Genomic DNA, 16,832 nt, shown 5'->3' with positions numbered 1-16,832 from the left:
ATAAATAAAATAAAGTTATTGTGTTCATCTACAACTAAAAATAATTTTTAAAAAAAGAATACAAAATTAGGTATGTAGATGCATATTTATTCAGAAGTGACTTCAGTTTGAAGTGAATATTTATTTTTGAATGCTCAGAGCTTCTCAAACAGCATTCAACACAGGGATAAGTGCCATGGAGGAGATTTGGAGAGACCACAATCTTAACCAATCATGTTTGAAATATCTTACTTTTGCAAATTTTACAAAAACCTATGGCCATGTGAACATGTTGCTAGCCCTCCCAGCGTCATTGGAGGAGGCCTATGAAAGTGAGAGACCCAGAGTGTGAGCTTTATTAGTTTCACCTCACATACCCCATTGTAAACATATCTAGAATATTCTATAGATACATTGGAAGTTTATTTACATTTTAAAGAAAAGTAAAGATACTTTTTAAAAATGAGGTATATCTATATAAAGAATCATGAAAATTCCAAAATATATTGTTCAATGAAAAACAAGACACAGGATCATATAGGTAGTATGAGCTCATTTATGTAAAAACCAAATAAGCCAACACGTAAGCAGTGTATATGTGTGTGTGTGTGTGTACATACATATACACAACATTTAATAGATATAAAATTCTCAACAGTGGTTCCGTTGAAGAAGTGGAATATTATTAGAATTTTTAAAAATATTTATTCTTATGTTTTAGGTGGACACAATATCTTTATTTTACATTTATGTGGTGCTGAGGATTGAACCCAGTGCCTTGTGCATGCTAGGTGAGCGCTCTACCACTGAGCCACAACTCCAGCCCCTATTATTAGAATTTTTTTTAATATTTATTTTTTTAGGTGTAGATGGACACAACACAATGCCTTTATTTTTATGTGGTGCTGAGGACCGAACCCAGGTCCCGTCGTGCTAGGCAAGCGCTCTACCACGGAGCCACAATCCCAGCCCCTATTATTAGAACTTTTAAAAAATATTTTTTTTGTTGTTGATGAATCTTTATTTTATTCATTTATTTATACGTGGTGCTGAGAACCAAACCCAGTACCTCACACACACAAGGCAAGTGAGCCACAACCCTAGCCCCTTATTTGAATTTTGCACCAGCAAATAACATATTCATGTGTTACGTGTAATAACTGTACATCCGTCCACAATCTCAGTTTCGAGCATCTCATTCTCACACCTTTATTGGCCATCTTTCCAATTTAATTTCTTGAGAGCTTAACTCCAGCTATTTTGACCCAATAGGAGCTATCATCAAAACTCCCACCATTTCAGTGTCCCTTACTTCTATCCTTATCCAGCTTCAATTGCGTGGTCCATTTTGGTAATCATTTTACATACAACTTTATTGCCCTGCTACCTCTTATTTGGTCATGCTTGGAGAACTCCATCCCTCCTCTTACTCTGTTCCTGCAGCTACATAGCTGAATGTGACAGGAGAAAACTCAGACAACTCATGCTGACTGCTCTCATTTTAAATTTCACCTAACCTCAGGAGGCCTTCAGTGCCATCCTGGGATCCTACACTTTTTTTTCCAAGTCCATTCACTCTCCCACACTCCTAGGGGACTGTTATCCTCTCTGATCAAACCCCCAAATAACTCCTATTTTGTCCTTGTTCTCAGCTGTGTCTTACTAAGCTTACTTACTTTCATTAAGAAAGTAGAAACAATCAGAGAGAAAAAACCAAAACTCCTGAAAACCGTGCTCCACCCTCTCTCCTTGTACCCACCTACCCGCTTTGCCTGTGATCACTTCCTTCTTTTTCTCTGGGATAAACAGCCAAGGCCTCCATTCAGGCCAGCCCTCTATTTGTGTACTAATCCTACCCTCTTCTCACAGTGCTTAGCAACAATCAAGGTGATGGAGCCCCAGGCATAGGGACCACTGTATGTTTAGAGGACCCTTTAAAGTCAGAAATCATCAATAAAAAATATGGAAACAAATCAAATAGAAAGCTATCAAATGTGAATATGATCACGGAAAATGTTTTATATTTATTTGATGAATTTTTTTTTTTTTTTTTAATGGAGGAAGGGGCCTATGATGGCAAAGTGCCTAGGGCTCATGCAAGGCATAATGCAGCCCTGACATCACTACTGCCTTCTCTTTCAGCATCACTTTCTCCTTGTCTTTTAGGTCACTCCCAATCAACAGGCTTACTGCGGTTTTCTCCATCCAACCTAAATTCTGTCTTGACTTGACTTTCCTTCCAACCACCCACTCCCAATCCCTTCTCTGCCTTTTTTAATTCAACAATCAAACGTCTGTAAGAGATTTGTCTATACTTTTTGTCATCAATTCCTCTCTTTCCCATGTCTTTGACCTCAGGTTGTCCTGTCTGCCATGGCACTGAAACTGCTATGGTAAATTCCCAGTAACCCCCACAACACTAACTCCAGGGACCAGTTCTTCGTTCTCCTCTTACTTCACTTCGCAGCAGCGTTGTAAATACTCCATCATTACTTGACTGAAACCACTTTTCACTTGGCTTCTATGTAAGGAAGACCACATAATTTATCATTGGAAGAAAGACATATTTGAGAGTGAAAGATGGGCGCTACTACTAATTACACTCAGACATCAGTGAGGCATCAGCTGGGGCTGTCTCAGGCAAGCTGGCCCAGACTCCCTTTTCTTCTAAGATGTTACACTGACCTGGTGTTTCCCCATCTCACTGCCTTTTCTTTCTCAGTCTCCTTTGCTGGACCCTCCTTTCTCCACATCCTCTGAATACCGGCCCGCCCAGGGCTCAGTTCTTGGACCTCTTCTTGGTCCTCTTTTTTTCCACCTTTGGCTAAATTTTCTCTGGCATATTTAAAAATGTTTTAAATTCACATAACATTTGTATGTATTTATGGGTGTTTTAGTCAGCTTTTTTGTTGGGATGACCAAAAAACCTGACAAGAACAGTGCAGAGGAGGAAAAGTTTATTTTGGCTCACAGTTTCAGAGGTTCAGTCCATGGTCAGCCAACTCCATAATCCTGGGCCCAAGATGAGGCAGAAAGTCATTGCAGAAGGGTGTTGCAAAGGAAAGCAGCTCAGGACATGGCAACCAGGGAGCAGAGAGAGCTCTGTTCACCATTGACGAAATATAAGACTCAAAGGCATGCCCCCAGTGACCTATTTCCCCAAGTCACACTCTACCTGCCTGCAGCTACTGCTCAGTTAATCCACATCTATGGATTAGTCCACTGACCAGGCCACAACTCTCATTATCTAATCATTTCTCATCTGAACATTCTTGGATTGTTTCACACATAAGCTTTTGGGGGATACCTCATATCTAAACCATAACAATGGGGTACAGCTTGATAATATTATACCTGAAACACATAAAGATGAAATCAGAGTAGTTGGCTTTTCCATTTCCTCAAAAATTTGTCATTTCTCCTTGTTGGGAACCTTCAGACTCTTCTAATTTATTTTGAAATATTGTACCTCATTCTTCTCTTTCTCCTTCTCTATGTTCCTTAGGAACTGATTTCTAACTGCTGCACCCTGCCGTGCTATACTGCTTGATGAAATGTTGAAATGCTTCCATTCAGGTTGAGAATGGCTGATCTCCACACCTCATCCTGGGACCCTCAGACCTACCCACAATCTTGTTTCTAAAAGGTTAACACCTGACCCTTTAGAACTGTGCTCTAGTACCTCTAATAAACTGACTGGCAAACATTTTAAATAGCAAATCTGCACTCATTCACAGGGCTTTAAATGAACTCCAAAATGTATCTCTATATCCAGTTACCTGTCCAGTATCTCTACTTGAATGCATGTGGGTATATTACATTTAAAATGCTCTGATTTTCTTGAGCATCTTTTCTGTACTATTTTTTCCTTCCACATATCTTCGTTGATGACTTGTCTGTTCAATTTTCCCCATTTATAAATAATCAGTTTTTTTAAATTTAAAATAAATAAAATGCTCTAATTTTCTCTTCCAAACCATCTTTTCACAGTGTTTCCCAATTCAGGTAGCAGTAACTCTATCCTTTCAGTTGCTCAGGCTCTGAGTCTTAGGGATTTTTTGTTGTTGTTGTTTAAATTCTCTCATTCTTTCACAGTGAGGTCAACCTTCAAGATACATAGGCCACCTTTTACTTCCTCCATTGCTACTTCTAACTATGGTCACTTCCCACGCGAACCATCCTGACTTCCTAGTAGCTCCTGTCTTTCTACATTTACCCTTTCTCGATTCTGTTCTTGTTTTCTAACACAGCAGAGAGATCCTGGTAAAACCTAAGACAGGTCATGCCACAGCTCTGCTGAGAGGCCTCCTATCTCACTTAGTATGAAGGCCAAGCCATTGTGGAGACTTCAAGACACAATGCAACTGGTCCAAGCCATCCACCATCCACACATTCCCTCTGACCCAGCTCCTACTGCCCCCCCCGCCCCCCCCTCACTACAGCCATGGAGGTCTCCCTGCTCTTCTGTTTTGGGACGGGTACAGTTTTGCTTCACAACCTGAGCAAGTGCTCTCTCTTCCTGCCTGCCCCATTCTTGCTCCCTGCTACACAACAGCTGGCTCTTCGCCTGCTTCAGGTCATCAGTTAAAGGTTACCCTCTCAGGAAAGCCTTTTTCAACAAACTGATAAGCCCTGCTGCATTGCCCTTCCCTGCATGTTTTTGTCCACAGTACTCATAACTACTTGACCATAGATTTTACTTCTGTGGCATTTGCTAGCTTTGTTGCTGTAACTGCAGGACTTAGAATAGTGTCTAGTGTGTAGTGGATGCTCAGGAAATTAGCAGGTAAATGGATTTATAATTTTGAAAAGTCAAATATTATTTACTAATCTTTAATCCCTAAGAAAAGTTTTCCTATTATTAAATTTTACTATTCATGAATTCATATGCTAAATGTAAAGTCTCCAAAAACAAAGTAGCTGATTATTCACAGCCCAGTCTAGAACTTTTGTGGAGAGTTAATAAAATGTAAATTTTGTGTATTTGGGGGAAGCTTATGTACTAAAAGATATACTATGCAGATTTACATACCCACAGTCAGGGGCAAAGTCTGAAGCTACAGCATCAAGGCCAGGACACAATGTTCCAAGCCAGTCCCATAACAGAGCCCAACTCTTCCAGGCTCTGGTCACACTCTTGAATTCCACATGACACGGTAGCTATAAAGCTCTGGCTCGCAGACCCATCTCTCCCAAATAGCACTGAGGATTGCACCAGGAAAAGCAAGAAACCAGGCCCTCTATTCTTCAAGGAAGATTGGAAACAGAGGAAAGTTATAAATGAACCAGAGCCGTGGCAATGCTGCTGGCTTTGCCTCTCTTCATCCTTCTTTCCCTATGATGCTTTGATGCTTCTCTTGAAATTCACTATTTGGCCTAATGTATCATGAAACCCCCTTTTTTTTTGGTCATCTATAATACTCTTGTGTAGACATGTACCTATCTTTTATTCTGTCCACTTAAGAACAGTTTAATTTGCCAAGTGAATCAAGAAAATACAATCATAAAACTGAAGAGGCATTAATAATTTCAGTGGGTTTTCTCCAGTGTTCTTGAACATTAGCCTCTGAGGAATCTCTCTAACATGCCCACACAGACAGGTACTCATATTATAAACCCCTGTATACCTTTGCAGCCCTGGAATTGAACATTACTCACTTAGACTTTCCAGGGAAACTTCCAAAAATATCATCTCTTATTTGCAAAAGGCTGGGAGTTGCCAGTTACAGCCCTCCCCAATGCAGAGAGATCCAGAATCATCTTAAGTCTGGTTTCTTTACCCGCTAGAAAGGAGTTCCATTCAGTAACTCCCTCAGGATAATTATGAATCATAGGATTTAAAAAGAAGGAACTCAATTTTATATACAATCGTTATGTAATTTACTTAGGGCTATAATACTTAAGTTTTTCCTTTCCTTCTCAAAATATAAAAAACAAATTTTAGTTTAAAAAATGTAAATATCTTAATTTTGTAATAATTTTCCTCTATTGCAGTAGTAAGGTGGGATGAAAAGGGGCATGTTTATGAAGTTATTATGAAAGGATATACTTTTTAGTTATTAATCAACAAATTTATAGGGGCAGGTTGAAGTGGGAAATGAAACAGACATGTCTTATTAAAAAAAACACAACTGGAAAACAGGAATTGTTTTGAGTTATGATGACTCTTATTATTTAATTCACACACATATATAATATATATATAATATATATTAATACATAAAATACATTAATAATATCTATATATACACACAATTAACATATTCTCATTTTAAGATTGAATAGTACTAGTTTAGAATAATGAATGAACAGCATCTTTTTTAGGGGGCAGGGGATTCCAAGGAATAAACCTACAGCTTTACAAATGCTAGGCAAGTGTGCTACCACTGAGCATGCCCAGATCTTTTTATTGTATTTTTTTTCCTTTTTATTATATTTTGAGACAGGGTCTCATCCAACTTACCATCCTCCTGCATTGGCCTCCCCAGTAGATGGGATTGTGGGTATGCACTACCATGCCCAGTTTACAGCATATTTTTGTTTAGGAAAATATGATTTCATAACCAAATACGAAGATACAGGAAAAGAACTTTTTTATTCCTCAGGTTTCTTACCTGTGTTGCATATAAACTCACAGATGTTTGGATAGATGGTAACAGAATTTATAATTCTTTTTATTGTATAGATTTAAAGTATGCAACATGATGTTTTAATGTACATATACATAGTGAAATTATTATTTCAGTCAAGCAAAGTAACATATTTATCATGTCGCATAATGAATGTGGTACTTTTATCACATTTTTGTATGTGATAAAAGTATGTGAAATCTATTTGCTTTGCAAATTTCCAGTAAATAATTCAGTATTAACTACAATCATTTACCTCATGGTTTACATTAGATCTCTAGACTTATCTATCCTACATAACATAATCTGTACCCTTTGAGATCTGCATCTCTACATTTTTCCCCCATAAATACTTATGGATGGCTATATCATAGATGCTAATAAATCCAGTAAAATAAATTAGTAAAAAAATTGTGTAAACTGATAGTAAAATAAATTATGTAAAATGTTAAGAGAAGTCAGTGATACTTTTTGTCACTGCATTGGTACTTTCTTTACTAATATAGGATTAGAGTAAACATGGTTTGGTAGCTGTAGCAGCATCAGAACTAAAATTTTACTGACCAAGCAAAGCAAAACAAAATAGACAATATTTGAGAAAATGGTTTCTTGGTATTTTATTTTATTTTTATTCTGTGAGTGATTCCAAGAATCAATTTGGATATTTCTTTTATTACATTTCAAGGAATATTTCTCTTAATTGAAAATTTTATGACCTACGTCATAAACATATATCTGAAATGCAGTGCAGTTCATGATGCAATTTCACATTGAGTACCTCATCTGTCAGCAGGGCAATAGAAATATACCTATCTCAAAAAGGAGTCACCCAAAGAAAAAGGAAGCTATGGTGGGACATGCAGATGATAAATGAGGGAGTTAGAATTTGAATCCAAAACATCTGGCTCCAAATATTGCTTATGTTTTGTTATCACTCCTACTTTTAGCTAATTATAATGGAAGTAACTACTGAGGTAATTCAAGCAAAAACAGTTTATTGGAGGGCCCAAATTGCTCAGATAATTGACTGCATATGGTTGATCACTTTGCAAACTGAGACACAACCAGAGTATCACTGAGAAGAAAGAGTCCAAAACTATAACATTTCTTAAAAATGAGAATTTTAGGGCCCAACATGGTGGTGCACATGGTAGGCCAAGGCAGGAGGATCTCAAATCGGAGGCCAGCCTGGGCAACTTGATGAGACCCTGTCTCAAAATATAATAAAAAGGATTGGGCATGTAGCTCAGTGGTAGGATGCTTGCCTAGTATGCCCAGGGTTTAATCCCCACTACTGGGGCAGGGGAGAAAAAAATAATTTTATTTCTTAAATCTGTACTCAAAGAAATGTTTCTCAAGCCAGAAACTCCTGAAATGTTTTTATTCAAGAAGAAAATTTCTCCACTGAAATACAGACTTCATTAATCTTTCATAGCTTGCTATATACTTCACCTTACTTTCCTCAGGACTAAAGAATCTAAAGTTCTAGATTCTACTCCATAATGATGTACTGTGGTATACTTTAATGCTAACAAATGATACTGTACCTAATATCTCCCATGCTTCCTTTGTAATTAATTACCTGCCTTGAGTATATTAACATTACTAATATCTAAAAAAGCAAACATATAAGATAGTCATAGTGTTGTCATATTAAATGCTGAGTGAACCCTTCCAGGGAAGATAGACCTCTTATCAGAGGAAATCAGTTTGTTAAAGGGAGATCATTTTTCAGGGCAGGGGCATATGAGTATATATATATATATATATATATATGTATTTGTGCTCTGGAGGTGCTGTCAAATATTTTTTAATTACTTTTTGAATTTTGCATAAACATTCACCAAGTTAGTCCCCTTTTCACCAAAGAATTAATATGACATAGAAATTTTATCCATGCAAAACTCTTACTTTAATAGGCTGGTTGCAACAGGCCCTCCTGGTCCCAGATGGTACAGAAAGCATATTTGCCCATTCATAAGCTTCTGGCAATAGGAAATTCTGCAACAAGGATGCCTGGAAATGTTCAATAAAACAGAGCTGCTCTCCACATCTGGGAGGCTATTGCCTGGCGCAGAGCCTGACAGGTAATGAATGTTGGAAAACTGCTGAATAAATGAATGAATGAATATTCCACTAGCTGATTTGGAAGCCTTATTGCTGTGTTGCTCCATTAATTATCTCTACTTCTCAATAACTTATGTCATCAACTGGAAAAGTTTGGAGATTCCTTTCCATAATAAATGTCAGAAGCACATAGGCAATTATGATTTAGTTAAAAGCATTAATGAAAACAGAAAGAAAAGGTTGGGAAGCGATTAACAAAGTGATTGAAGCTGTTAAGAAGTCATCAAAAACAAACAGAAGAAGCTGCAACAGTGATGAGCTAGAACCGGAAGTCCTTGGACCTTTGGATTTATAGGTTGGTTGTTTGGTTCAATTTTAGAACAACTCAACAGACTCATGGTGTCAGGCACTGGGACAGAGTGTTAGGGTGTCCTTCTGCAAACCAGGACATAGAACATACTTATATTTAAATAGTATTTAATTTGTGTTTTTAAATAATATGCTCAGTATGTTTTTCTCCAACATTCAGCGAACTTTTAAATGCTTCTAAATTTTAAAGTAATGGGATAATGTGAAAAGTATAATGATTACATTTTTTCTGCTTTCAGATTTTTTTTTTTTTGTACTGGGAATTGAACCCAAGAGTGCTTTACCACTAAGCTACATCTCCAGGCCTTTTTATTTTTTATTTTGAGACTGGGTCTCACTAAGTTGCCATCCTTCTGCCTCATCCTCCCGAGTCACTGTGATTATAGGCATGTGCCACCATGCCCAGCTTCAGTTTTGTTTGTTTTTTTAACATTCTGCTGTGTACATCAAATGCACCTGTTGCTTTAAATATAATAAGATATTACTTCAAAATGTAGCTAATGATCTATTTAAAAATAAAGAATTGTACATTTCCTAACTTTTTGATAACACTAAACAAAGTTTTTGTATTCAGTTTCCCAAAGAACAATAGTCTTAAATAGAAGAGGATATGGAAAAAAAAAAGTTACACAGACTAAGCCATAACAGAGATCATATAAGTAATAGAAGTAGTCTTCTGCACAGGAGGGAGACACTCTGAGGGATGTAGCAGAGGCTCAAGGAAAGAATTCACAGGTGTGATGCTATCCAAACAGGGCTTGAGGGTAATGAATGGACATTTACCATCAGGACAGGTAGGATTCCAAGTAGAGGATGGGCATAGAGTAAGAACACTGTGTGATCTGAGGTCTGCAGCTTTTTAGTATTGCTTGAAGTTTTAATGACAGAGTTGTGAATGATGAGAAGTCAGGGGTACTATCATGAATATTTTGTTTGTCCTGTTGATTAATCAAATTTTATCTTGTAGAGTTCATGGGGAATCAGCAAATGATTTTACATAAAGGAAACAATTTGGTGGAAGTTGTTGAGAAAAGCCCCCTTTTTCCCTTTTTATTATTATAATTCTTATTGAGACATATTACTGTACATCTTTAGGGGGTATACAACAATTCAATCCATGTACACAGTGTTCAGTGATCAAATCAGAGTACTGAACCCTTCCATCTCCTCAAACATTAACATTTTTACTTGTTGGGCTGGGAACTTTTGTACTCTCTTGGTTATTTCAAAATATATCATAGATTGTTATAACCAAGTTACCCTACTATGCTATAGGAAACTAGAACTAATTCCTCCTAAATGTGTTTTTTTTAAATATTTTTTAGTTGTCAATGGACCTTTATCTTATTTATTGATAGGCGGTGCTAAAAATCAAACCTAGTGCTTCCACTCATGCTAGGCAAGCACTGTGCCACTGAGTCCCAATCCCAGTCTCCTAATTGTGTTTTGCTGCCCCTTATTTAACTTCTTTCCATCCCTCACCCATTTTCCCATTCCAATCTATGAGATTTGTAGTAACTTTAGTTACTACAAATAAGTGAGAATATGTGGTATTTGTCTGTGTGGGGCTTATTTCACTTAGCAAAACGATCTCCATTATCATCTATGTTGCTGAAATGATAGAATTTCATTCTTTTCCTGTGACTGAATAATATTCCACATTTTCATTATCTGATTGTTCACCTAAGGGCATCTGGATTGATTTCATATCTTGACTATGATGAATATTGCTTCAGTAAACATAGAAGTACAGATATTTCTTTGATATACAATTTCATTTCCTTTGGATATATATTTTGGTGTTGTTTTGTAATTAGAAAAATGAGGGAGTGTGATTCTATCACTGCTTCTCAGGTCTTACTTTGAGTACATTCACTTGAGGTGATCTGAAGATATAATGTAGTGAAAAGCATAAGGACTCTGCATTAGACTGCTGGGTGTTAAATCCTAGTCCTTCTTCTTAACTGGGTGACTTTAGGGTAAGTTATTTCTGGTCTCCAATATTTCATTTTTTTTCAGTGTATAAAGCAGGGCTAACAATGTCCACTTCACACTGAATCTGGAAGGGTAAAATGATATAATGCTTTTAAAATATAAACTATGTTTCTTGTGGCATCTCAAGCATTCAACAGATGTTATTTATTATTTGCATAGCCCATGAGTATGTTTGTGTGTGTGTGGGGGGGGGTACTAGGGATTTTTTTTTGGGGGGGGTGGTACAGGAGCACGCTCAGACAGGGTCTCCCTAAGTAGCTGAAGCTAGCCTCGAACTTGTGATCCTTCTGCATGAGCCTCATCAGTCGCTGGGATATCAGGTGTGGGACTGAAATTTACTTTTTTTTTAAGTAACTTTTTCTTTTGTTCTCAGATCTTAAATTCTTTATTAGCCCAGTAATTATTTCCCCAAGAAAGGTAAAGCTAGTTTGAGAGAACTGTCTAAATTTCGTGCTCCATCTTTGCCCTATGCTTACTCTTCGACTGTGAGCCTCATGATAATTAAAAAATAATTAAATGATAAAACTCCCTTTAGAGTGGGTAAGCTGAGGGAGGAAGGGAATGAGTCTCTGTTAGCCGGATCCAGCCTAGGTGCGCATCTCCATTTTATCTCACAAGATGCTTTGAAATTCTCGGTCACTATCATTACAATTGATTTTGAAGCAAGCGTGTGCGTGTACACACACACACACACACACACACACACATTATTCCATTTTCCGTGTTGTCGATCAACCTGAAAATAGGACAACGTAACTTTTAAAGAGCCTGAAAATCAGGGCTATCGAAAATAGCGAACTTCTTGTCACCATCAACTGGCTGATCAAAAACAATCCACGCACATTGCAGCGTGTGTGTCTTTCGGTGGTGGTGGACCCTCGCCAAATACTCAGCTTGTGGTTCTCCCGGGTGCTTTTAGCCAGAGGAGTTACCAGTTTAGCACCGGCAGGGAGGAAATCGCCTCGGAATCTCTGGAGGTGGCCTCCTAGAAAGATCGCTGCGAGGGGAGGAGCCCTGATTGTCCTGGAAGAAAAGCATGGCCCCATCCGGGAAGTCACTGCTTGCCAGGAGGCTGGGTCTGGCAGCTCCGAGTCCTGGGGGTGGCAGACGCCGGGGCAGCGGGCCTCCTAGCTGGGGCCTGCGCGCCTGGGAGGGGGCTCAGTGTGCGAGTCAAAGACACACAGCCAGTCGGATGTGCCTGGGCCCCGGCCTCGCCCTTCCGCGGGAGGGGTGGGAGCCGAACCCAGCCACGGTTCATCCCAGCCGGCGGGCCATTGCCCACCGGCGGGCGGGCTCCATCCACTTCTGGGCGGGCAGCCCTGGGCCTCCGCGGGGCGCGGCAGCCCCTCCTCCCAGAGCCCGCGCTTCCGCCCGAGACCCGGCGGCCGCCGTGGCCGTGGCGATGCCGCGCCTTCCGCCCAGGAGCTGCCTCCTCTTGCCCGCGCCCTTGCGCACCGCACCCACAGGCCGCGGGACCCCGGGGCACCCGTGCGCCGGAGCCTCCGCCATGCAATCCGCACTCTCAGAGCTAGATGCTGGGAGGGGTCGGCTAGCCCAGCGCTCCGCTACCGCTGGGAATGGGCTACTTTGGACACCTGCGGCCGCCCTCTAACCGGGACTTTTCCAGCGATTGCAACCTTAGCGGGCTGGGAGGGAGAAGAGAGCCAGCAGCGCCTCTTCCCACTCGCAGCTATAGCGGAGGCGCCGACCCCAAGTACGGAAAGGGCGGGAGCCTCCGCGGGGACCTAGAGAAACCCGGATCTCCTATTGCCACCGGCACCCTGGGCGAGCCTGCACTTAAACTGAGAGTGTACGGGCACGTTTCCGCCGTCTTCCCGAAGACCCTTCCGCCACTACGCCTGCTTGAGCGAGCCGTGTGGTCTGAAGCCCATTCTACCACTTCCCCGCCCTCCCTTCTTCCACTCACCTCTGTTTCTCTTACCTTTTTTCCCCCAAAGCTCCAAAGCCAAGATGGACAGGAGTGAACAAGTTAGGATACAGCAGAGAGTGTGTGTGTATTGAGAGGGTGGTGAAGAGGTGGGTGAAGATAATGAAAATAAAAATTAGAACTATTCGATTGTAAGCACCCCTCCCCCTCTCTCCCCAGCCAGCTAGCGATCTTAGCTATATACAATTGGAGACAAATCTTAAATTTTCAGTTTTGGAGAAAACTTATATGTTCAGACATTAGTGGTAGAAGAGTAGCTAGGAGCTTCCTTCTCAGAATTTACTTTTCTTGAGCATATTCATTCTCCACTAAAGGAACCGAAGAAGTAACACCGGGAAGGCCATTTCTGGAAAGAGCTGAGACCAGATTCTCTGGGAGGGTGGCCTTTGTCACCTCATCGGCAAAGATTACTGCTGGACTCTGCTCAAGGTGTAAGGGGGGAAGGGCGGAGTAGCTGCTTTATGGGCTCAGGAAAACATCATCTATGAGCTAATGAATGTTCCCATCTCTGCTGAAGGCAAGTGTTATTCATAAGAACGAGGCGGGTTGCTGAATCGGAGGGTGGAAAACATAAATTGAACCCTTGGGTGAATCACGTCCCCCCCCCCCCCCACCCACCGAAGCAGTATCAGATTCTTCCCGATCCAACATTCGCCTCAGTTGCGAACAACAGCATTAAAATAAGCCAGTCAGAGCTGACTGACTGCGTTAAAAAAAAAAAAAAAAAAAGCGCTCTGAGAGTCTTCACGGGACTGCGCAGTCCTGGAATATTCTCTTACTCAAGAGGCCTCTTTCCAGTCGATTTTAATGGGGTTTGGATTATTGTTTTCACAACCGATAGGGGGCAGCATATGCACTGTGATGCCCCGGCGACGTGCAGGAAGAGCGCCCTGCTGGCCCTGGGAATCCTAAATAGAACGTTTGGGGTGGAAGTCGGGATCTACTGCCGGCCCCTGGGCACCTGGGGGTGGGGGGTGGGGGTGTCTTCATTGCGGGTTAAGCCATCGGTGCATCAAGCAATGCCTGTAAACTTAGCTTACAACATTAATAAATTCAGGTGTATGCAAATACTATCATTAATTTGAAAGTATCATAGAATCTTTTGGAGTCCCCCTCCAAAAACATACATATATTATCTATCTACCAGGCTCTGGATGGTGGTGGTGGTGAAGATTGATTAAATATTATTGAATTTTAAAAGGACTTCTCTCATTAGAAGTTGGGAATTACTGAGCCATAGAATCTTCTGATTACTGTGGTAAAGATTCCGAGGTATCTTCGTGTGGAAACTGGGAGGACTCAAGCCAGTTCTGCCAGGGTGTGTGTCTGCTAGTATCGCCCAGTGTCCGCAGCGCAGTCCCATTCTGAGAGCGCGGAGCTGGGGCAGCTCGGATTGGTCCAGACCGAGAGATTCTTAAGGAGTTGCGTTTTCCTGAAAACCTAAGGCTCTTGCTAAGTCAGAGAGCTGAGTTTTCGGAATTTTTAACAGACTTCATATATCTTCTTCAACTTCACATATCCTCAGAAACGAGCGTCTTTTTCGCTAAATTAAAAATACAGTTGTGGAGCACTGTTTTTTTTTTTTTTTTTTAAAGGAAAGTAAAACCAAATGTAAAATATTAGAGACTGGCTATTACAATTATCTCTAAATAGCTTTAAAAAGTAATTACTGTTAAATTATATAGTGAAAAAAAGGTATGTAATAGTAGCAAGATTATGCTCTTCCCCCATAAATCTCAGGCACAATTAAAAACTCTGATTAATCCATGAAATACCTTTGGAAGGCTAAGATTAGTCTAATTACAGAATTGTCACAACATGACACCACGATGTTCTTTATTACAACGAGGAACAGAACATATTGATATTCAATTTTTCCCAACATCATAATATATTCCAGAACACAGGCACAATATAGACTCTGCCCCAAATAATGATGAATACTAATTAAGGTACTATGAAACTATCGTCAGGTGAGGAAGGAAAGGGGAATAAATCCAGGTGAGAAGATTTCAATATTGGTTTGAAAATCCTAACTAGAAGCCCAGCTGCTTCTAAGATAGACCTACAGCTGTTGAACATGGAACAGGCTCTCTGAGGGACATGAGAACACAGATTGTTCTTTTTACTTAAAGATAAACCAAAACAGCTATTAAGTTTGCCAAGGGCCAGAACTACATGTATAAGCAATTGCCTGTCACATGTTTTGTTCCATGTTTAATGGGGTGAAAGATCTATAAAGGAAGTTTATTTTAAAAAATTTTGCTACAAGTTGGCAATAATAAGAAATATCAATAATGTCAACATTTAAAACAATGTATTACTTTATAATACCATTGGCTTTTTGCTAAAAAATGTGACTATCATTCCTTGTATCAGCTACTCAAGGCAGATATCGTTAGCTTCATTTTATATATAAGGAAACTGAAGTTCAGAGCTTAAATTACTTTCCCCAATTTACACAGTTATTATGTGGAAAGCCACTTTCTGATTCTAGACCCAGACTTTTTATACTGTCCTAAAACTAGAGTGTATCCCTATCCTGGGTCACAATAAAGGGACTTTCAGAGGTCTGATGACTGGGCAAAAATTAGCAAACTTATTTATATCATGACTTGAATGGCCAGAAACTAAATTAAAAAACAAAACAAAACCGTACATGCCACAGAGGATCTCAATCTTGAATTTCTGTATCCCGGATGATTTATGGCGGTAATAATGGGGTAGGCAGGAGTGTACGTTTGTTTGGAAGTTTAAAAAATCTAAACAAATAGAATGATTATTGCAGATAGATTAATTAAAATTCCATTGTTTTTGTTTTGCCTGGGATTATATAGGTGAAGAGTTATATGGTCAGTATGAAATAGGAAAATGAATTGACTTGCTTAATGCTTAGTTTATTTGCTAGACAATATCTTTAATTACATAAAGTAAATGGAAAGGTAATAATAATAATAATAGCAAACATTAGAAGGGAGAGTTTTGATATGAAAAGGAACCACTGGTTAGGTAATAGTTCTGTCACTTAACAGGTTTCTAATTATTAAGGAGTTTTGCTGCAGTTTGGAGATTTTATGTTGTATTGCCACAAGTACAATACATTGTTATATGAGGAACACTAGTATAAATTGGTCATACTTAAATTAGCAACACTATATATATGTAGTCATAAAGGAATGGGGAAGGAGGGGTATGTTGGATATTATTCAAATGGCAGCTCCCAGAGAACAGTTTTCCCAGTTCTTCCTTAGTATTCCCCTTTCTCTAATCCAATGATTCTCAAATATTTTCACCTTAGGACCTTGCAAAGATTTTGTTTATTTGGTTTTATGTGGGTACTATATTAGAAATCAAAATTATAAAAATGTTAAACATATTTGGTACTTAATTTATCCTGATGGTAAGTCCATTACATATTAACATAAGTGACATATTTTTAATGAAAATAACCCTATCTCCACTCATTTAAGAAAAATTGCATTTTACATTTTGCAAGTCTTTAGTATCTGGCATAAGGGAGACATCTGGATTCTCCTATCTGCTTCTGCATTTCATGTATTGTGATATACTATATAGGTTGATGCATAAGAAGAAAATTAGGCCTCAAATAGATATATATATAGTTGAAAGGGGAGGAGTATTTAAATAGCTCTTTCAGATAATTATGGATATTCTTTTATTATTCCTCAATTCTTCAAGTGGTAATTTTTAAAAAAAGTTTGCTGCAATGTACAATTTAAATCCATTATCAATAAACTTTACTTTGTTGTATTAAGATAAAATGTTCTATTGAATGGATTTTTTTACCCATGCATCATTTTTATAACATTCACTGGTCATTTGGA

The 16,832-nt window shown here is 39.2% G+C and overlaps 1 protein-coding gene across 1 annotated transcript in view; it reads left to right on the top strand.

Annotated features, from left to right (window-relative positions):
• Positions 1-12,170, top strand: part of LOC308652717 (uncharacterized protein) — a gene marked incomplete at both ends in the record, with an annotated part of 85,184 nt that extends 73,014 nt beyond the window's left edge. Inside the window, one exon of the mRNA XM_081300742.1 lies at positions 11,805-12,170. Within this exon, the coding sequence (XP_081156868.1) occupies positions 11,805-12,170 (366 nt within the window). The remainder of the gene's footprint in view (positions 1-11,804) is intronic.
• Positions 12,171-16,832: the final 4,662 nt, after the last annotated feature.

Source organism: Spermophilus citellus (assembly GCF_964194105.1).
Source record: "Spermophilus citellus genome assembly, chromosome: 7".
Classification (NCBI taxonomy): Eukaryota; Metazoa; Chordata; class Mammalia; order Rodentia; family Sciuridae; genus Spermophilus; species Spermophilus citellus.
Note: the sequence above shows the minus strand (reverse complement) of the source record. Positions and strands in the feature narration are given on the sequence as shown.